The following is a 23448-nucleotide window of genomic DNA, read 5'->3' as shown; positions in this document are numbered from 1 at the left end:
TCTTTATGTACGTTAATCTTAATTTCAACCAATGACTATGTTAATGGTTGTAATTGAAAAAAAAAATGTTTTTTTAAACTTACCTCAGAGAATTGTTTTTTGATATAATTGTTGATCTCATCAAGATATTTGTGTTCTGCAGCTTCGTAGCTGCTTAAAGATGCTTGCGACAGAAAGTTAGGACCAGCATCACCTGACGCTGACTGGACATAGGAAGAAGATAGGTTTTTCACAGATTCAGTCAAATGCTTCAAAATAGTTTGCATCTGAAATTTTTAAAATTATCAGAAATTTGTATCATAGAACAAAAACACAGATCTTTTTCAATTAAACATCAGTTTTGCTAGAAATGGACCTTAGATACTTATTAAAAATGTTGGTCCTTCTTCAGAATTGCTCCTATATATAAAAAAAACAAAAATAAAGAAAAATCTGTATTTCTGTAACTAAAAGAACATATTATACACCAAAATCACCAAAATTACCTAAATTGATCAAGTAGCTTTATTTTTGTAAAGAAAATCATTTTTAAGTGAATTTGAGTTTTTACAATATTCCTCTGTGTTACGATTAGCTTTTTCAAATCTTACAAATTTGAATTAGAGTTATCTCCCTTTTTCCTTCACCATTTTCAAGATTGTGTCACAAGATTGTTTCTCATAATTTTGCCATAAAATTTGATTTTCATTTTTAAAAAGAAAACTGATCAGGTTACATGACTATATGAACACATTGCAAAATTCAAGCTAGAAATAAAAATTTTACTTTTTTTTTTTACGCCTTAGATTAATGTTTTTTAATCAGTATTCTGACTAATTTTTTTAATGATTTCTTATTAATGTATATAAAATGATTATACAAATATCAAACTACATTCATTTTAATATGTAAAAATTAAATTGCTATACTAAAAACATGATACTTTACTTCCATTTAAACAGATTTAAAGGTTTGCGCTTGCTCCTATACCTCCATATATATTTGATTGCAGAAATTCATCTCTAGACCAAAGTACTGTAGGTTTGCAACAACAGATGACACATACTAATTTATTATATCTAGACTATTTGCCACTGTTATATGTAACTTTAGAAGAATATTTTAGACACATTTAGTCGCTCTAATAAAATGCTACATTGCATCCTAGGAGCAACACCATCATAATCGCACCATCTTTATAGTAAGTAGAAATACAGATTTTTTTTAATGGCGCCTATTGAAATGATTCAGGATAATGACTATCGGAACATAATAGTGAATTGAGCAACTTACTTTGGAATTGTCGTCCTGGCATTGTTGCTCAGCTGCAGTATATTTCTTTTTGGCGTCATCAATCAGAGTCTGGCTTCGAGCCATTTGTTTACTCAAAACACTCAGCTGTTGACTGCAACAGTTGAACACAAAATAAAACATCATAAGCAGGACTATAGACAAGAAAATTTCATCGTTGACAACAAACAAACATCCTTATTTGAAAGAATAATTACTGAAAAAACTCATACAGGATATAATGAAAACTAATTTGTGTGAGTGAAACCGCTATAAAATGCTACTGCAATTTATTGCCATTATTGATCCTTTATATATATAAGAACACAATTTAAGACTGTAAATTATAATTTACAAGAATTTATTGTCCAACAGGATACTCAAAGAAATATAAAGATTTCCTTAATCTATGGAGTTTCAAAGAATGCATTCTTTTCACCAGAGGAAAGATATTAGCAAATTAATATTATAGTGAAGCTATGAATTTGCTGGTACTGGCATGAATTGAAACTGCATTATATGAAAACTAGTCATACATTAAAAAAGAAAAAAAGGTTAGTATAAAGAGTTCATAAAATGGAGAAAAGAAATGAAAGCAGTAAATTAAAAATTAAAGATTTAAAACTCAGATGAAAGGATATTCCAATGGCGAAATGATCATAAGAGTCAATGTTCTCATAACAAGTAATTGGATTTACAAAGTATCCTGTCGAGTAATAAATTCTTGTAAATTATAATTTATAGTTTTAAATTATGTTCATTTATGACAAGCTCTATTTCCTATCTTGTTTGGGATTACTATATAAATATTAATATTCGCTTTAAATTTACAGTAGCTTGTCGGGTATTTATGTCAAGGATGGGATACAAGGGCTTGTAGTTCGTTGGAGCACTTTCCATTAAAATACTTGTAAACTTAATTTTTACTTCTTGATATAGATATATAAAGTGACCTTGTCTGTGTGTGAGGAAGGATCTCTACCAAACTCCTTTGTCAATTATTGGTCTACAGACTTGAAACTTGATAAATAGGGGATTTGAATTTGTGGAACAAATTTAATTTAGTTTTTAGCTGGTAAAAATAGCTACTAAGGGGTGAACTTTGAAAAAAAAAAATTGGAACTTGGTAGGCATAAGTCAACTAAACATGTTACTTCTATGCATGCACAAATATACATTTATACCTTTAACAAAATTATTTTTTTAAAGTTTTTATATGCATATGGGCAACCCAGATGGTAACAAATAACGGAGTGCTAAATGTTCTGGTTTCAATTCTAGCTAATGGCACCCAAGTCATTTTATTTTACTACAATATAATAATCAACAGCGACTTGATTTTAACAATAAAGAGAAATTATGACTGTTCAAATTTGAGAAGTTCAATAATAAAGTAGAGAGACTATTTTACATTAAACTTATATAGAAGATCAAACACCCTGCTAAAACTAAAATAATCTTTTTAAAAACATAATTTGAATGATCTTCTTTGATCTTTTGACTCTTAGTATATCTATTCTCATACTGCATTTTGCTATCTGTCCCTCTGTCATTAGCTAGTGACTGCCCTCTCACCATGAATTCACTGACTACACATCATGCAAAACAAATAAAAAATAATTAAAAAAAAAAAAAAAAACAGAGCCACCTGTAGGCCATGGTTGGTGACTCATGATGCCTTAGGAAGGAATTCTGGTGACTGAGCCGTTTTTCCAATTCATCTTTTATTTCAGCTAGATAGAAGATCAAAGAGGTCTAATCTGATCAATTGGCTGGTCACGTTATGTTCTAGAATTTGTAAGTTCATGACCAACCATATCATTAAATCTGATTCTTCAAATACCAAAAACCTTTTTTCTCCCCCAATAGATACTAGAAGGCAGTGACTGAGAGTCAATGATGTTGAAAAAGATTACCAATACTAAAAAGTAATGTTTTCAAAAGAGCAATGAATTCTAGAAATATCCTACCTATAGAATAATATTTGATAACTGTATTTGGCATGAAATAACCCATAGATGGTCGAGATGTTGTAAAACAAACCAAACCGTGGTCAATGAAAAGTAAATCCTTTCTTTTTTTAAATTCTTTTTCACCCCATAAAAGGCATATTTCCACATGGAATGTAAAGGACTACTATTTGGGATCATGTCTAACTCTGTTCCGTCTGCCTGCTTCCCACCTGACTACAACTTGGATGTGTCCAACGTTAACAAATTCCTAATGAACCGCCCCCTTAAGTAAACACTTCATCAAATCTCCACACTAACGTAATGTACTTTCAATAACCCTTATCCCTGAGTGGCTTCCGGGCCTTGATAAGTGGTGACCACTGTGTAAAAAAAAAAAAAAAAGATTGTGAAGAGTTGAGCAACAAAATGTGTCTCAATTTCTGCAGGCTAATACATTCAGGGGAGCAGGGAGGGAATTCCAAAGTCTAACGAGCTGAGGGTTAAAATTATTAGAGTATAAGGCTTTCCAGCATTTAGAAACATCAACAGGGTGAGATTTTGCTGTTTGTTCGTAGTATGTACATCGCAGGGGCACAAGTGCTAGGAGTTCATCAGAGCAAATTCCATTACAGTCCTTGTAAAACAGGCATAGGGATGCAACATTGTGGTGATCGGACACAGGTAGGAGCTTGGCCAATAGTGCAGCTTTTGAGACTCTTTTTTGGACCTTATCTAAGAGTGAGAGAGAGTAGTGGTAGATGCACCATTCCAGATGTGGCAACAATACTCTATGCAAGGGTGAATTATGGGTTTGTAAAAGTATAGGATACTCCTAGGTGTGAGTGATTTTCTCATATGATAGGTTTGGTTGTTTTGTTTTACGGCATATCCACCCTTTTCAGGTTATTTAATGCCAAATACAGTAATTTTGGAAGCAATTTTTATGCTTCAAGTTCTTTATATCTTCAAATATTCATTTGTTGTTTCAGTTGTTTGGTACGTTTTTATTCCTCACTCTATCTTCAATCACCAGTTTGTCGTGTTTGGCTTGGTTGTCTTGTTGTGGATTTTTTTTTGTTCCAAGCCTTGCAGAACATGCATAAGTTTTGCAATGAGAGAGGGAAAAAGAGTTATAGTATTAATGTTTGTTTTAAGTAAGGAAACCAGTCGGGAAGTGGGGGAAAGAGAAAGAGAGGAAAGGTGGGCGGTTGTATTTGTAGAACATAATTAAGTTTGGCAAAAAGGGAAAAAAAAAAAAAAAAAAATCATCAATGTTAGGTGCATTTTATCTCAGGAAGGCAATATCTCCAAACAGTCTGATCTGGTAGCACCAGAAATGTATGATAGAGAGAGCCAATTTTTTTGTAGCAGCCTTGGCAATGTCCTCAATGTATTTGTTTCAATTCATATTGTCTGTAGATGTTAGGCTTAGGATGGTCATTAAGAGCGTTATTTTTCATGGCAATCAGTGATTAAAGTGAAGTAATTTTTAATTTCTATAGGCCAAAAGTTCCACTTTTGAGTGAACCAAATTTTCTCTATAAAAAAGCAAAAACAAACCCTTATGTGTAACCTTACCCTCATGGAAAAGCAAGTAAATAGATATTATTCTGAAAAATTTTAAATGAAAATTATTACAGAACTGATTTAATCATAAATATTTTGATTAAGTAAAAAGCTTTGTTCACAATAAAAACATTTATTCTAATATAAAAAATGTCTTATCTCCATTGAATCTAAATTGAAAGAATTTGTCTCCAACATTTATTGTTATGTGCTGAGAAATTAAGTAAAAAGAAAAGTACTCACTCTAAAGCAGCTCTTGATTGTAACAGCATTTCTTTTCTTTTCTGACAAATATCTAATTCTTCATCACTGAAAATAAAAAATAAAAAGTGTGAAAATCGAATTGAATTTCTTATATTATTTTTTTTTATTTTACAGCAAAATTTTATTTTTACATTTTTAAAACATTAAAAAGACTGAAAATGACAAATTAGAACTGATATCCTTTAAAAGGTTCAAATGAAAAGTTCTATTTTCTATATAATAACTATAAAATAATAATTTACTAGTTGGGTCAGTATATGTTATAGCAAGCCATGAAATAGTGAATAGACAGAATTAATGTGTAAAAAAGTGCAAGTGACTATACAGAATTAATGTATAAATGCACAAAAATTGAATGCACGCAAAAATAATACAGAATACATTGAATAATAAAGGACTTAACATCATTGTCCTTAGATTAAATGAAAAATCCTTTATAGAAGAGGAGTGTAATCTGTTGAAAAAATTGAAAACATGACGAAAAAAATACAAGGAGTGTGCATTGTACATGGCCACCCTCATTTTTTTTTTTTGTTAACACACAATTATTTTTAACATCAGGAAATAATAATTAAGTAATATTTAACAGTGAGACCTTTTCAAAGCAAATCTTGATACTTGTGCAGAATTTGAACCAGACGTAACTGTCCGCTTAATGTGTGGCAAAAGAGCAGACGATCCTTGGTGAAAATATTGGAAGAAAATAAAATCATTAAATTAAGTAAACAACACAACCTCAAATGGCCGTTCCTAACAACTTTATACAAGGTGAAAATTTCCACCTTGGATCAAGAGTCAGTTGCAAATGCCAGGAGCTTCTCGACAGTTATTTTTCAAGTTTATGTGAAGACAGAAATTTGGCAATGATCTTTTGTTTCCATTTTAAGCCATATATCAGAAAGCTACCCGGCTGGCGAAGTTTCTTCCACATTCACTCTCTCTTCTCATGCCACTTTAACATCGTCTGATGTGGCCATAGAAAAGTCTACCTAATCATAAGGGAATATCCCAGCTGTCTTAATTTAAATTTTAAAAATTTGGTGGCCCAGCCCCACAGAAAAAAATGTTCATGAAAACATGAAAAGAAAAGAAAAAGTTTACTTTACCTTAGTTACAAATTTAAAGAAAAAAAATTTAAAGAAATGAAAAAAAAAAAAATATATATATATATATAATACATGAAAAAAAAGTGCTTTCATAAAAAAAACCTTTGTTAAAAATATGAAAAACAATATTGATTCTCATTAATTTTGTTTGAGCAAAAAAAAAAAAAAAAAAAGTTTGTTTTTTTTTCACTCCAAAAAACTTCGTACAACAATTAAACAGGAATTGTTGCATTAGGTTGTTGTTTCTTTATTTTTATTATATCTAATATACTTGTTTTTTTCTGGTGATTTTTTTTATTTTCCTTGAGTAGCATTCTTACGCTGTGATAATCAGTGACGCCTGGCAAAAACTTGTGGTTGATGTCATGTTCTGAGCAAAGTCGAGCAGCCAGTTAGTTATGTCTGGTTCAAATTTTGCACAAGTACCCCCCCCCCCATGCTTTGAAGTGTTTCTACATATTTTTAAAATGTTTGAACTTATGATCCCCATTCTGTTCCCTCTTTTGCCCCTCCCCTGCAACCAAACTAAAAAAAATACTAATGATCACGTCTCATTTACCGCTACATGGCCAAGAAATGGGTGCTCATTTTACATTAAACTTATATGAGAAAGTAATCCCTCACTCTAAAATGTTAAATTTTTATTATTTTTTAAAATATTCCTTTTATATTATCTTTAAAGACAGGGATGCAACATTGTGGTGATGGGACGCAAGTTGGAACTTGACCAATAGTGCGGGACCTATTAGATTTGAGACTCTTTTTTTTGGACCTTATCTAAGAGTGAGAGACTAGTGGTAGAAAATGAAAACAGCTTTTGTTTGTATTTTATGATATGCTTTAATGAAAAAAAAAAAAAAAAAAAAGAGATAAATTAGCAACATCATATCTTATTCATTTTTTTTTTTTTTTGCTGATTTTTTTTCATCTTGTTTTCTCTCCTGTGAAATGGTGATTAGGTTTTCACCCATAATTCATATCATTTGGAGATCAATTTTGTCTCAATTGCTCGGAGTATAATATATCTTTGTGAGGCAACTCTAACAGATGGAAAGGAGTATGAGCAGGACACGACAGGGTGATGTGAAGGGTCCTTAGAGGGGCATGAGAACCTGGGTCTGCTTTGTGGAGGAGACTAGGGGAGCAGAGTGATGTACCATTCGGTTACTGATGGGAATGTAAGCCCAGAAAGGAGATTGGTGAAAAATTCTCCACATTCCACTTTCATAATCATGGGGGCACGATACTCCATCCCTAGTTCACAGAGTAGGCTTGCTAAGAGGATTACATGTTTTAAGGGGGATGGGATTGTGTGATTTGTTTAGGAATCTCATGAGGACATTGTTGAGCAAGCTTATAGATTGATTATGCCTTGCACAAAAATCACAAAAGCCATACTGAACATCATAAAAGAGGCCCAAATATTGCAGAAATTGTACAAGCTTGTTAATCATTTTCAAAAACAGTGGGTGCAAACAGGTTAATACTTAGTTGTATCACCAGTGTTTTTTAAAATAGAAACAACAGAGAATGGTTTCCAAGAAGAGAAGCAGAACTGAGATTGAATAATTTCAAGATAGAAGTTCAGGACAACATAAATTGAATTAAGACCGAAAGGCTTAGATTGGTTAAGATCAGAAAGAACTGTAGCAACCATCTTGAGGTGGGGATAACAGTAAAGAGAGTGGTCAGTTTTCAAATGAAAATCAAGAAAGACATCGCCAGAATCATCAAGAGAAAAATTGTCATAAAAAGATGAGCAAAGAGATCAAATGAAATAACTTGAAGACCATTAAAAAGAGGAGGAATAGTAAACTTGCCACTATTTTAGATTCTCCAAAAATCACAAGAACCGATCTTTGGAGAAAAGATTTGTGAATCTTTTGCGAATAGTAAGTCTTAGAGATTGCTTTCTTGTAATCATTGCTATCTCTTCTGTAGGATTGTTTCAGAACCTCATAACCATCCAGACAATAGTTATTAAAGTAATAGTTATGATAGGCAATGGCAGAAGCATAAACAAATGAAAACTTCACACTTTCTCTTAACGGTTAATTTAAAAAAAAAAAAAAAATCTTCTGAACGCTATTAAAAGTTAAATTCTTCACTAGTTTGGAGACGGAATGCGTTGTTGTGATAAGTGATTTTTTTCTCTACTAATTCGCACTTTTTATTTTAAGATTCAAATATTAATAACTACATTTTATTTCAGTATTTAATTTATGTATTTCTGTTGTATTAAATGCTAGCTTCTTTTTTTTTTTTTTTTTTTTTTTTTTTTCTCGTCCATAAATGTTTATCTACCAAGTTGATCTTAAATATTGTATAATCAATCCATTATATTATCATTTTCAGTCCCCCACCCCTAATTTCTGGCTCCCATCTTATCTCGCAATTACTTATAACGTCACCAACTAACTTCGGAAGAACCCCCCCCCCCATCCGATTTTGTTTTATATCATAAGTTGCTTAAAACGTGATTAGTTAAAGTTCAGAATAAAATCACACTTTCTCTTAACGGTTAATTTAAAAAAAAAAAAAAAAATCTTCTGAACGCTATTAAAAGTTAAATTCTTCACTAGTTTGGAGACGGAATGCGTTGTTGTGATAAGTGATTTTTTTCTCTACTAATTCGCACTTTTTATTTTAAGATTCAAATATTAATAACTACATTTTATTTCAGTATTTAATTTATGTATTTCTGTTGTATTAAATGCTAGCTTCTTTTTTTTTTTTTTTTTTCTCTCGTCCATAAATGTTTATTTATCTACCGAGTTGATTGCAAAAATAGATTACCTTATTGTACTCATTTTTAGTTCGTGGGAGGGGAATCTATCACCATACTTTCCCTTAAACAGGTCCGTTGGACTTTTATTAAGTACAATACTTAATAGTTATTTTTTATTTTTTATTTATTTATTTATTTTTTTTTTTTTTAATGGAGAGTAGAAAACGCATTGTGGATGCGTTATCGGCAGCTCCTGTTACTCTTGCTTCTTCTTATTTGTCCCTCAGTCCTCATTTTTTAAATGAGTGATTTTTCTGACAAAGGGAGAAGAAAAAGCTGTTTTCTAGGTTGGCAGTATTTTTGCGCGAACAGTTGGCAGAGTTGGTGGAAATTTTCTGTTTCTATGTCTATCCTTGTAGCCATGTCACTAGTAAGGGTGCTGGAGGTAAACGTTTTGTCTGGGCTGACGTTATCCGCCTGATAGTCAGGGACCCGAACCTTGGATTAACCACTAAGGAGGCTGTCCTATCAGCAGGTGCAAAGTACTGGGGCTGCTGTATTGCCATTTGGTGAATGGAATCTGGACCATGCAGTAGCTTCTGGTGGGGCCTCTCGATGCCATACTAGTGGGTAATTGTTACGGCTTTACCTTATCATGTGGTACAAAAAAAAAAAAAAATTCTTCGTTTCTTTTTCTCTCTTAGTTTCCCCTCTCTGTCCTGCTCTAAGTAAATCTGTCGACCTAGTCCACAAATTCCAAAATTTCATCATGACAAGTTTCAAGAAAAAATACACGATTAAACCCGGTTCTCCAACTTCCAACGTAGACCCCTACTACCATGTCTCCTTCTCCAACATCAGGGGTCTACGTTCTAACCTTCCAGAGGTTGAAACCCAATTACAGGAGACTAAACCAGACCTTTTATTTTTAAGTGAAACTGGCATTGGACAGGCTATTTCCCTAGATGAGTTTGCAATTACAGGATACTCTAACTTAACTTCTAAATCTGACCCCCAAGATCGCCATGGGCATGGAATATGTGCCTATATTAAAGATAGCTTTCCATGTGGGAGGGACATCTCCAGGGAAGATCCTAACTTACCCTATATGTGCTTCCGGGTTGCTTTAGCTCACACTACTGCATTTATATTTACTCTCTATCGCCCCCACAACAGCGGAGTTACTATCTTTCAAAGCATATCTGAGAAAATTGACCAAGTCCTTTCTACTTATCCTTCAGCTAACATTCACGTATGTGGAGACTTCAATGTTCACAACGTCGAATGGTTGACCCACTCAAACAAGACCGATGATGAGGGGAGGTTCTGTCATGATTTCTCCATTGCCTATGACCTCACTCAGATTGTTCAGGAACCTACCCATGTGCCCGATAATGACGGCCAGTATGCGAGCCTACTAGACCTTTTTCTCACAACTTGCCCTGAACTATGTTCAGTTTCTGTTCTGTCGCCTCTTGGATCTTCCGACCACTCTGTTGTATCAATTAAGATAAAAATGAAATGTAATAAGTCCCCAGACGTACCACTTCATCGTACAGTATATCGATACACTAAGGCTGACTGGGATAGCTTCCGTACATTTATATCTGATCTACCTCTGCATTCCATGTTTAAAAAGGATGTGTCCTCTATAGTATTAGACCTAACTGAATGGTTAATTGTAGGTATTGACCATTTCATACCCTCTAAAAAGTTTCAGCAAAAACCTAACAGCCAGCCATGGTTCTCTCCAGAATGTGCTGCTGCCATTGCGCACAGAAATCACTTTTTCCACTGCTTCAAACGTAATAGATGTATGGAAACTAAAGCCGTTTTCAGGACTGCCAGCAACCATTGTAAGAAAGTAATAAGGAACGCAAGAGAGTTGTATGCTCAATCTGTTAAGTCCAAAGTAGCTGAGCAGCGGCTTGGTTCCCACCAGTTTTGGCAAATAGCAAACAGAATCCTGAACAGAAGCGTGTGCTCCATCCCAACTATTATCAATGGACCTGAGGTAATCTCGTCAGCATCAGACAAAGCCAAACTCTTTGTCAAGAACTTTGCAGCTAATTCTACCCTTTGCGACCAAGACCGCCAACCCCCAATATTTCCTCCTGTATCAGAAAACACGCTATGTGATATACGTATATCTGTACGTGATGTTGCCAAGCTAATCAAAAACCTTGATTCCAGTAAAGCAACTGGCCCTGATGGTATTCCAATTATAGTACTCAAAAAACTTCAACCTGAACTAGCGCCCATACTTACAAAACTGTTTAAACGTTGTCTTAAGGAGAATAGTTTCCCATCTCCCTGGAAAATCTCATCAGTATGCCCTGTATTTAAGAATTCAGGTGATCGCTCATCCCCCTCTCAGTACAGGCCAATAAGTCTCCTGTGCGTCATGAGTAAGTTGCTAGAATCTGTGTTAAATACAGAAGTAATCAAACATCTCAACAAAAATAACCTTCTTAGTGACACTCAATATGGTTTCCGTTCTGCTAGATCTACAGCAGATGTCCTTACAGTTATATCGCATAGGATTAGCAAATCTCTCGACGGTGGCAATCTTTCTAGGGCAATTGCTCTTGACATATCTAAAGCCTTTGATAGGGTATGGCATAAAGGTTTACTTCATAAGATCGCTAGCTATGGTATAGCTGGAAAAGTCTTCTCAATTATTAAATCATTTCTTTCTGATAGGTTCATAAGAGTAGTAGTTGAGGGGCAAAAATCAGAAGCTCACAGTATTAATGCCGGTGTCCCTCAGGGATCCATCCTGGGCCCAACTCTTTTCCTGATCTACATTAATGATCTTCCAAATCATATCCTTACATCATTTGTAGACATTTATGCTGACGACACTACCATTTATGGTACCACATCTAAGACAGTAAACGAGCAAGTACTCTCCAATTCTCTCTCCTCTGATCTTGAGCATGTAGTACAATGGGGAAAGGAGTGGCTGGTTACTTTTAATGCATCTAAAACCAAGCTTCTCTCTTTACATCATCATTTTAATCCACATTTGTCATCAATTGAAATGAATGGCTCTCGTCTTCAGGAGGCCTCAAGTTTTGACAAGCTTCTGGGCTTGACCATTACTCCTGATCTTAAATGGAACACGTATATCAAATCTGTTGCCAAGGCCGCTGGAAAAATGGTGGGATCTTTCTATCGATCCAGTAGATATCTCACTGCTGATGCTATTCTCTATCTATATAAGAGCCAGGTACGTCCAAGGATGGAATACTGTTGCCACATCTGGGCAGGAGCTGCTAGAAAGGACTTGTCCTGCCTTGATAGAGTTTAAAATAGACTTCGTAGCCTCGTAGGAGATGTCCTTTTCTCCTCCTTACAACCTCTATCTCACAGAAGAGATGTTGCGAGTTTGTCTCTGATGTATCGTTATTTTCATGGAAAGTGTTCAACTGAGCTTCAATCTATGGTCCCCCCTCGCCAAACTTTCACAAGAAACACTCGTCTAGCTGTAAACACTATCAATAATTTCCCCCACTCTTTATCTGTGCCTAAACCTAAACATAGATTCCATGAACAAAGCTTCTTTCTTAGAACTGCACGCCTGTGGAATTGTCTTCCGTTTTCCTGCTTTCCGGCTGACTACAATATGGTTGTGTTCAAGTCTAAGGTAAATAAGTTCTTGATGAGCCGTTCCATATTCCATATGTACACTCTTTAACCCTTATCCTTGAGTGGCCTCTGGGCCTTGATAATGTGGTGATGCCTTTGTAAAAAAAAAAAAAAAAAAAAAAAAAAACAAGGAGAAGAATAAGAGAAACTTAGAATGAAGAATGAAGGTGTCACTTCCAAAAAGAAGTCAGTAACCTTAGCAGAATCACTAAAGATACAACCCTATCATACTATTATATTTGAGCATTGCCGGATAATGCCAGGTGACCTAAGGATTATTATTATTACTATTGTAATAAAAAATCTAAATGTTTGAATGTGAAAAATGCAATAGAGGAAAATGTTGTTGATGTTTGGAATTTGGGAAAAATGGAATATCAGCTAAAATATGCATAAGGAATTTTAGAATCAATAGCAATTAGGAATTATGAAAACAATGGCGTTATTACATGATTGATTCTTTGTGCTACGTTTGCAGATAAGGGCATAGTTACAAAGAAATAGTTTTATTATATACATGTTAGCCAGAAGAAAAGACAGACCAGTTTGAGTTAGAGGAATGAAAGCTAAGAAGCTAGATTTTGGGCTTTTTGACTTGGAACAGATTTGGTCTCTTGATGCCGGTCAGCTAACAGGTGTAATATAGCACGATGTGAAGTAGTAGCAAACTCCGGGAAAACCTGTGAAATAAAAGTTATATAAAAATATAACTTCGATTTGGTGTTTCGTCAGAAGAAACCTTTAATTACAGACCAGCCAAAAGGAAGAAGGTACGTGTCCCAGTGTATGTTATGTATTGCCACATAGTAAATGAATAATATCTGTGTAAACGTTCTTCCACAGTCAGCCACTTAATGAAAGAGAACATTACAATACTACTAACTGAATGTATATACACATTTTACCTACTCGAAGATAAGAGACATTTAAAAGTATGTATAAACATACATAAATACAGTACATATATACCAGTTATACACATTCAATAGATACATAACAATTAAAGACACTCATAAACATATTCACACATTTATATACGGCTATATAACAGTACATCATATATGAAATTGCAAAACCCATTTTAATCAGGTTTCATGTAGTTGTCTTCCTGTGGAAAAAACGATCAACAAAACACTTTAAAAAAAAAAATCAACACCAGGGGGGATGGAGAAAGCATGATTGGAAGAATCCAATAGAAGAGAAAGGGAAATTAAACACAAGTCAGGAAAAGAAGTGAGAAAAAAGTTAAAGATGGATGAAGAAGGTCATTATCAAAAAAAGCGTACGAGGAATGTGACAATTTGGAACAATCATGAGACATAAAAGTTAAGACATTTCATCAAGATTTGTGATTAGACGATGAGCACTTAAGTCAACCAAAACAAAGATGGAGGTTGTCAAATGAAGTTGCAATGCATTGATATGAACCAATTATTGTCAGAAATGGAATGGTACAAAAAGAACAAATAGGAAATGCAGTGCAGCAAACAAACTGATGAAAGGATACCCATGAGATTTAAGATTGAGGACACGTGCAATAGGGAGATTCTTGCAGAGGAAAAATTAAGACCATGCAGACAAGATGCAAATAACCATCTATATGTTGATCAATGCTATCAATAGAAATATCCAAATTAGTCTGACAAAGAGCTATAGTGTAAAGAGATTTGCACAAAAGAAAGCATTGGACATCTGGAAAGTTTGACCTAATCTTTAATGTTACTATAAGAAATAGTAAGGTGTTTCTTGTGTGGATTTGTGAAAAACATTAATAAAAGAGGAGACAAAGGTAAAATTATTTCAAGGAAAACTAAGCCTAACAGAGACCCCACCACCATGATTCAATCCCCTGAACAGCCAAAAAGTAAGCCTTCCAAGAACCCAATTAGGAGGGAAGAGGTTACAAGGTTGGCTGGCTGACAAAACTCTAATCCCTAAACTCGTTAAGTGTTAAGTGTTATCTTTCCAACAAAGAGGACCATCTCCCAAAAAGGTAAGACTGAACCTATCAGTAAGCAATTAGGCATTTTAATGGTCTCAGAATTAAGAGTGTCCAGCAACTATACAGGATGGAGGGGGGGGGGGTCGACAGTTCTTATGTATTAACATACTGTATTGTTTGTGTTCCTGGTAAAAGATTAATACAAAAACACTTTTAAAAAATAAAAGCAATAAGATGTATAGGAAATATTCACTATAAATCTTAACATTTTATATTAAACGAAAAAAAGAAAAAAAAAGACTTGAAAACATGCAATTTAAAGCAAAACTTATGAACTTACTTTATTTCTTTCTCCGAGGTTAAAATAGCTTCTTTGGCAGAAAATTCTTTCATGGATTCTTCTAATTGTTTGCCATCAAAAATTTTTTCTCCGCAATCTTGAATAATATTGAAACTAGAAAAGATTTTTTGAAATAAAACCATTCGTCAAGTTTCAGAATAGATATACATGCATACAAGGAGTCAGAAAATTTGTACAACTTTCACTAAGAGACGTTTTTTTATATCAAAGAAATGAATTCTTTCTGTTTTTTAAGCAAAAAGCAAGCAATAATTTTACAAAATTCAATTAATTGAATATTAAATTTACTAATTACAAGTTTCTAGGAAATATTTGTCCATAAAATTAGGTACCAGCAGCAGCCTGAAAAATGGGTAGAATTCATAAAAAAAATGGTTAAATTTAGGTTATGTTCACCAGCCTGCATTTCATTTGTTTAAATTCGCTTTTGGATAAAATATACATTAAATAAAAGTGCAAATCTTCCTCTTTTGTATGGTGTTTATTTTGTATTTGTTGAATAAAAATTCAATTTTACTGATTTATTTTAATAACACCAACAAAAGTGATAAAATTTTGATATCGAACGCTAACTGCTAAATTTTTAAAAATCAAGAAAATCATACCCCTTATTTAAAACTCTCGCGAATTTTTGCCATTTGACCAATGAAAAAAACTATAAATAGCATAAAATTAACGACTTTAATTTGGCTTGATAGTAAATCTGAAAAGAACAAGTTGCTTGGATTGTGTGGATCCAAATCTAAACTCCAAATACAACAGCAGACATTACAGAAGGTGGTACTTTAGAAGAGGAAGCAACAACTGGAGAAAACAAAACAAGAAAAGGAGAAAAATACAAGGAAGCAAACCATAAGAAAAAATTTCATCATTGAGAAGGTGAAGACACATGGTGGGCCTTGTTTCAGTGAAGAGAATGTCACACAAATGCTGCATGTACTAGGAAGTAGGAACAGTAAACTAGAGGCCCTCAAAGATGAAATTAGGTTTCAGAAAATAGTTCTGGGCAATAAGTCTGAACATTTAAAACTTGACCAACTTTTAGAGTTACTAGCAAGCCACTTGAAAGCATTTTTGAATGGCATAGACCTAATAAATGACTATGAAACACTTCCCGACAACGAAGAATCAGAAAGTGAAACAGATGAAGAAAGTGCTCTAGTTGATCAGGCAGAGTTTGGAAACTACAGCTTCAGCAAACAAGGACAGTTTGTGGCAGTATATTATGACGATGACTTATTTAGGTCAAGTAATTTCTGTCACAAGTAGTGAAGAAGGACAAGTGAAATTTCTGGACAAGTGTAAGGTGAAAATAAATGCCTTTAGATGGGCAAGGTCAGAAGTAGAGAAAATCTCTTCTTTGTATGTGTTTGATTGGGGGTTTGAGGTAACCACCTCAAATGGACAAATGTGGTCAGTTCCCAGCGAAGAGTTCAACAGAATCACAAGGAAATATCAATTGTATAGAGAACTCTATTGTTAAGATGCAGCTTCCTTTTGTATTGAATGTAAATTGGTGTTGAATAGGTACGTTTGCTTATATACGATACTTCGCCATGATAAACAGTGAATTATTGCGATTTTTAAGTTTGTTTTAGAACTACAAGGTGTACAGAGCTGAAATTTGGATATGACATTCTACAATATGTATTGATTATGCATGCAACATTTCACATCTGTATCTTTAATAGTTTTTGTGATTTTGAAATTTGTATACGTTTCAAACATTTGGTACTTTATTTCCGCCATTGAAATTGAAGATATCAGTATTTTTATTGACTTATAATGAAAAAACTTGCAGCTGGTATTGTTTGAAAAATAAATAAATAAAATAAAAATAGGCATAATAACCACTATGTATAGAATTTTATTGCATGTTCACATATAGGTTTCTTAAATTCAATTTGCTGATACTTCAAAAAGTGCCCACCAGTGCGATTTTGCTATTATAAATATTGCAATGTTCACTTTTCACATCTCAAAAATGAAGGCCGAAATTGAATTAGATACGATTATACTTTTATTTCCTATTGTCTTCTAATACTAAGAGTGATGAAAGCATCTTTTGTGACATTTTTACCGGTTACTTTTTTATCAGTTGCTTTCAAAATTGCCATGTCGTAATGTAAACATGTTCAAGCTACATTTGCAAATATGAAAATGATCATAACTTGAAAACTAAACAAGATATCTTCATGATTTTTGTTTTATTTTTCTTGTGTATTTTTATATAAGAGGATCAAATTTAGTCATAGGTGATATTAAAATTTTGGCTGCCGGTACTTAATAAAATGATTTTTGAAGAAATCTAAATTTGTTACTTCATGTTTCATTAGTAACAAATGAATGAAGATTATGATGTTGGAAAAAATAAAACTTAAAAACTATTTCAATAAATAAAATTATTTTCAGATTAATTTATTAAAAACATTTAAATTACTTCAGTTTTTTTCTTAAAAAAAAAAATGGTATAAAAAACATTAAATATGGAGTTGAGGATGTACAAATCACTTACCCCCCCCCCCAACTTGAAAAGTTGCTTCTTCCTTAACTTAGTTCCGAGTTGATAAAACAAATGCCCATACTAGTGTCTGTTTAAAAATTCATGATAGATTTTGGATTCCTTAAAAAATTGCTAACTTCAGAATTCTGATCCTAGTTTTACACATAAAACCTTATCAGAAACGTGTTGAATGTTATGCAAATTATCAAATATTCATTTCTGCTTTGATTCATAAAATGAACTTTTATGTGTTTTCAAAAATTTTCACCGATCAAGAAATTTCACAAAATGTATAAGACTTTCTGCTCTCTCATATCTCTAATAAATATATAACAAAAAAGGTTACATTCTAAAAATCACATAAATTGAGCAAGTAGTTAGCTAAGAAAATCCAATTTTATTAGGATATGAGGACGGTGTCTCACTTTGCAATCTTGCAAAGGGAGATAATTCAAACTTCAGATTTTTTTTTTTTTTTTTTCAGCCTTGGAATGGTTACAATTAATCACCAAAAAAAAAAAAAAAAAATTATAAAAATTATTTTCTATATAAAAAATACTTCAATTTAAGTAATTTTTGGAATATGATATTTTTTGTTCCATGCCGAGTAAATACAAAGATTTTTTCTATTTTTTTTTTTTTTGTTTTTTTACATGGGTAAATTCTGGAAAAAAAAAAATCACCATTTTTTTGTTTGTTTGATTTTTTTTATTTCTTTGTAAATGTCAACTATGCACTAAATTCCGGCAAAAATTATGCATTCATTTTTTTCTTAGCAGAGGGATTCAGTTTTCTATGGAATTTAAGTGTAAAATGGTTCAACTTGTAAAAAAAAAAAAAAATTGTTTATAAATGTCTTCAGAATTTCAAGCGTAAGCAATCATTTGTCATTTGATTGACTGTACCCTTTCTCCCAGATGTCTCTTTTCTGTAAATACTATTATTACGTGTTCTTCAGAATTGTCCAATTTATTCCTTTTTTCTAGTTTGACTCATTCGTCTGTCTCCATTAAGTCACCATTTCAATACCTCATAATATAGCTATCTATTCCAGTGGCTTCTTTCCAAGAATTGCAGACTTTCAGAACTCTTCTTGCTGACTGTTTTCCTCCTACCTATAGACTTAATATTTTTAAGACTAAGGTCAATAGGCATCTTCTATCTTTGCAATAATCATCTTTCGTTTTTGTTAGCGCCTTACATTAAGTAGCTTCATGCCTTGCAGTAATTTAAAAAAAAAATAAATGAATAAAAAAAATTACACATCGGAAACTGAACACCTAAAAATTGAACAGTCATTTTATCAATTTTTTTAATATAATCTGAGAATCAATATAGTAATTGAAACATTTTTTGTAAATAAGATTTTTTTAGGGGGGGGGGGTCCTGTACTGTCAAAGAAATTTCTATTAAGATGCATAAACAAATTATTGAAATGTTTTAAATGAGAAAAAAAAAAAAAAAAAAAAAGAATAATTGTCATAAAATAAAAGTGATCACCTTTTCAGTTCCTCTGGGCTCAACAAATGTTTGGCATTAACATTTTTACAAAACCAGGCTACAAAAGGTTGGCTTGCTTTCTGATTAGCAAAAAGTCTGTCCAACAGCGGACAATTTAATTTTTCCAAGCGAGGATACTCCAATTTACGCAGCGTTTCTAAAAATGCTGCACCACTCATTTTGATTTTTTTGTTCAAAAACTGCAAATCTGGAAAAGAAAAAAATAAATCATTTTATATTTTGATCATTTCTGAAGATTCAAATTCTGGTTTAATAATAACAAAATTGGTAGAAAGAGGTGCATTAATTGACAAAAATTTAAAAAAATATGATTTATATATTCTTTAAATATTTTTCTCCTCTAATACCACACACACACACACACACACACACACACACACACACACACACACACACACACACGTTATTTACTGTATCTATATAATTTTTCCTTTTCTTTTTAGTATCTTGGGTGCTTCTGCAAAATAGTAAGATTTGAAGCAAATGCATTACGCACTTACGTGTCATGTCGAAATTAGTATAAATTCCAAAACTTATGAAAAATGAGCCAATAAAAAAAATAATTAAAATTTATCAAATTATAAAATGTTATGTTTTAATGTGGAACAGTTCTTTGCAACGAATTCTGTATGAAAAACTAACTTATCTCCCTTGGTTGCCTTGCTTTCAATTAAAATCCAACATTCTAAAATAGAAAATGTCGGACCAGTAGTAGGCATGATTATTTTTTTGTAAAAATCAGATTTAGCACATCTAATGGATAATTTTTTGTAATTTTTGGAATGTATACTAATTTCGACATAACATGTAAGTATGTGACAGTGTTTTCACTTGGAATGCATGTGTTTTAAATCCCGTTATTCTGCAGAAGCACCCAAGATATTAAAAAATATTTCAATGTAAAAACTAAAAATATTTTTATTACAAGATAGTCAAAAAAATTTAATAGTGAAGACTATTTTTATCTAAACTTTTAAAGTAAAGACTAGTGTTTTATGTAATTTTCAAATTAAATTGGAATTACGGAAGTATTAATGTGAACAGATTTTTTTCTCAGTATATATATATATATATATATATATATATATATATGTGTGTGTGTGTGTATTAGTGATAGGATGATTTCAATATTCTTTGCGATTCCATACTAAATTCTCGATTCTGATTCTTTATAAATCTCTAAATATTCAACTACAAAATGGTTATTTTGTCCTGATTACTGTAAAAAAATTTAAATGTGCATATATTTCCACAAATATAAAAACACTTGTGAAGGGTGATCTATAGATTTTAGTCGGTTTTCATTGAAAAAAAAAAAAAAAAAAATACCAACATCTCTGATGTTTGATTAAAAAAACAGTTCATAAACATTTTTATTATAAAAGTTATGATTTTGTTATAAAAATTCAAATAAAAAAATGTTTGAATAAAACTTTTATTTTTATATTTGCTTTAAAAAAAAGCAATATTATATATATACAGGGTGGTCAAAAAGTCAGGTAACATGTTAAAGGTAGAAAAAACAATATGATCCATTATAATCTCTATTCGTTTAATATTATTTGTTTAAATATTTGAGTGTAATATATAAACTACCCCTCCTGATTTCTGGCTTTGGGGCTTTGTAAAGGATAGCGTTTATGGCAAGAAGCCTGATACAATAGCGTCTTTAAAGTTATTTATTGAAGAGGAGATTGCGCGGATATCAGCTGACATGATTACACGTATGGACGACAATTAACAAAATAAACATATTTCATGTTTGTTTAATTTTATATTTCAATGTATGGTACTTAAATATATGTGTATTGCTAATATCGTTTTTCTTTAAAATGTTACCTGACTTTTTGACCACCCTGTAGTTGGTCATCTGCGTCTTAAAATTTGTCTGACATCAATTCCACTGAAGCCTTTTAGTTTTACTGGAAGTTTATAATAAATTTATTTTTACTACCAGCAGTAGAAAGTTTTTTTCAAACAAAAATCAAATAAGACAATTAAAGGAATTGTTTTGGCATCGGAAAATAGGCACAAATTTGTCTGATTATGATATCCCAGAAAGTTCCAATTTTTCCAGATTGCGATTAATCATCCCAATACATACACACACACACACACAGTGAAATGCTACAAGCACAGTAAGCATAATGAGACCGTTAAAAAAAGTCGATTTTGTCCTTGCCATTTTTATAGACAAATCAAGAGCAAGGTTAGCCAATAACAATTACTCAAATTGATGAACTTGCAGTGTTCTTGATGTTTATTCAAATTGTTACTTATGGCAGCAATCAATAGTAAAGAAAATACATAAAAATCTGATATATGTACCAGTCAAAGAACAAAAATGAAATATTCTGAAAATTACATATTTTGATCAAGTAGTTTTTATTTTATTCAAGAAAATCAAATTGTACTCGTTCTCGATGAGGGAGACAAATTAGCGGCCATAGTAAAATGAAAGAAAGAGCAGATAACTGGACTCTTATTTATTTATATTTTTAATAATGTTGGAAAGACAACATAAAGGTACAATTTAAAACAAAATAATTTATTAACGTTATATGGTGATCGTTCGTTATTTCCAGCCATACATGTTTCAGCCCATAGGTGGCGATATCAACTTCCTTTTCCAGCTCTCTCTTTTCCTTGAGGCACAGACAATGATGGATGTGTATCACACGCTCCGAGTTTGGTTACACATGTAACTCTGTAATGAATGAACTACTGCGTACCAATCCAGCCTTACAGAGGTAAGCCAAACATTGCAAAATCATGAACAAACTCTCAATCCATGAATTAACTCTGTAAAAACATTAAACAAAATATGTTAACTTCAGTCCACTCATGATTGTAGAGACCAACAAATGTGCACATACACACAAAAATACTGTTTGTATAAAAAATGTATGTTTTTTTACTCATTATATAAAGTTGTAAATAAATTAATTTGGTATCTATTTTCATAAATTTATGTCATCAAACATGCACAATGCTACCCCAACAAAAATAAATATTCACACAAATATCCCTGACAAACATTTTCCAGTCACATAACTGCATTAGAGAGAATTCTGCACTTTCTTTTAACACTTCTATCTATATAACTAACATTTTCGTAAGCTGATTGATGCCAATTCCGGAGAATTTTATTAATGTATGTAGAGAAGGTCAAATTAATTACCTCCCCTTATTAACCTCTCCAGAAATACATAGCTGCAACAATAAATTATCGCTATAAAGCATAAAATTTGAATTTTTTTTTTTTAATTACATTTTCGCCCCAAACAAGGCACATTGCCACTTTGATGTAGGGGGCTACTATCAAGGACCTAAACTACAGGGGTACTATGTAGGGAGTTGGGCAGCAAGATGTGAGTTCATGTTACACTAACTTCTGCATGTCAGTACAGTTGGGAAAGCAGAATCCCGGAAGGGAGTTCCAAAGTCTGGCAGTTCTGGGGAAGAAACTAGTGGAGTAGAAAGCTCTCTTACATCTAGGGATCTCTACTGTGTAGTGGTAGGATTTAGTTGTTTGTTGGATTTGTGGGGGTATTTACGTCGAGGGGGTACAAGTGCTTGCAATTTGTCAGAGCATTCACCATTAAAACACTTACAGAACAAGTAGACGGATGCTACATTTCGTCGATGGGACAGAGGCTGAAGCTTAGATGACAGTTCAGGACCTATCAGGTTGGCAACTCTTTTGAACCTTGTCTAGAAGTGAGAGACTAGTAGCAGATGCACCAGCCCAAATATGACAACAATGCTCCATACATAGGTGCCCTTATAGAAGTGCAGTATACTTTCAGGCGTTAGTAGCTTTCTAGCACGGTAGAGAGAGCCTACCTTTTTTCAGCAGTCCTGGCAATGCTCTCAATGTAATTGTTCCAACTCATGTTTCTTGTGAACGTTACGCTGAAGAGTTTAAAAGATGTACTTTCAGATAATGAGTCTTTCGCCGTTGCTATTCGTGGTAGAGAAGGTTTCTTGTATTTATTGAAGGAAATAAGTTTAGTCTTGGCAGCATTAAAGGTGACCATCCATTTTTGTCCCCATTCCACTAAAGATTGGAGGTCATCTTCTAGTGTTTCTGCCATTTCATTAGATATGTGTTCATTTGTTTTCCTGTTGTGTCCATTATAGAGCGTGGTGTCATCAGCATATATACCCATCTCACAGACAATTTTGTCAGGGAGGTCATTTATGAATATTAGGAATAATAGAGGTCCAAGGATAGACCCTTGAGGCACACCTGTATTTATATCATATTGTTTAGATGTATGTCTGTCGAGGACAACCTGGATTTTTCTCTTATCTAAAAAGGATTTAATTCTGTTAAGTATTCTTCCAGTGATACCGTATGATCTCATTTTCCCAAGAAGACCTTCATGTCATACCCTGTCAAAAGCCTTAGATATATCTAGAGCTACTGCTCTACCCTCCCCTGCTTTTTCCAGTGAATGGTATGTACATTCAGAGATTACAGTTAGGATATGTGCTGTTAAACGGGCTTGTCTAAATCCATATTGTTGGGCGGTCAGAAGTTTAGCATCTGTAAGGTGATGGACTAGAGCTTGGTTAATTA

General features: G+C 32.8%; 1 protein-coding gene across 1 annotated transcript in view; it reads right to left on the bottom strand.

Moving 5' to 3' along the window:
* The window catches only part of LOC145288892 (HAUS augmin-like complex subunit 3), a 58128-nt gene that overhangs the window by 23709 nt on the left and 10971 nt on the right, over positions 1-23448 (bottom strand). Inside the window, exons 2-6 of the mRNA XM_080136365.1 lie at positions 18843-19050; positions 14819-14932; positions 5031-5096; positions 1273-1384; positions 84-266 (exon numbers count right to left, since the gene is read on the bottom strand). Coding sequence (XP_079992491.1) covers positions 84-266; positions 1273-1384; positions 5031-5096; positions 14819-14932; positions 18843-19021 — 654 coding nt within the window. The 5' untranslated portion in view covers positions 19022-19050. The remainder of the gene's footprint in view (positions 1-83; positions 267-1272; positions 1385-5030; positions 5097-14818; positions 14933-18842; positions 19051-23448) is intronic.

The sequence above is a fragment of the Euprymna scolopes genome, chromosome 2 (genome assembly GCF_053919585.1).
Source record: "Euprymna scolopes isolate OS-2025 chromosome 2, ASM5391958v1, whole genome shotgun sequence".
NCBI lineage: Eukaryota > Metazoa > Mollusca > Cephalopoda > Sepiida > Sepiolidae > Euprymna > Euprymna scolopes.
The sequence above is the reverse complement of the archived record's forward strand: the minus strand, read 5'-3'. Positions and strand labels throughout refer to the sequence as shown.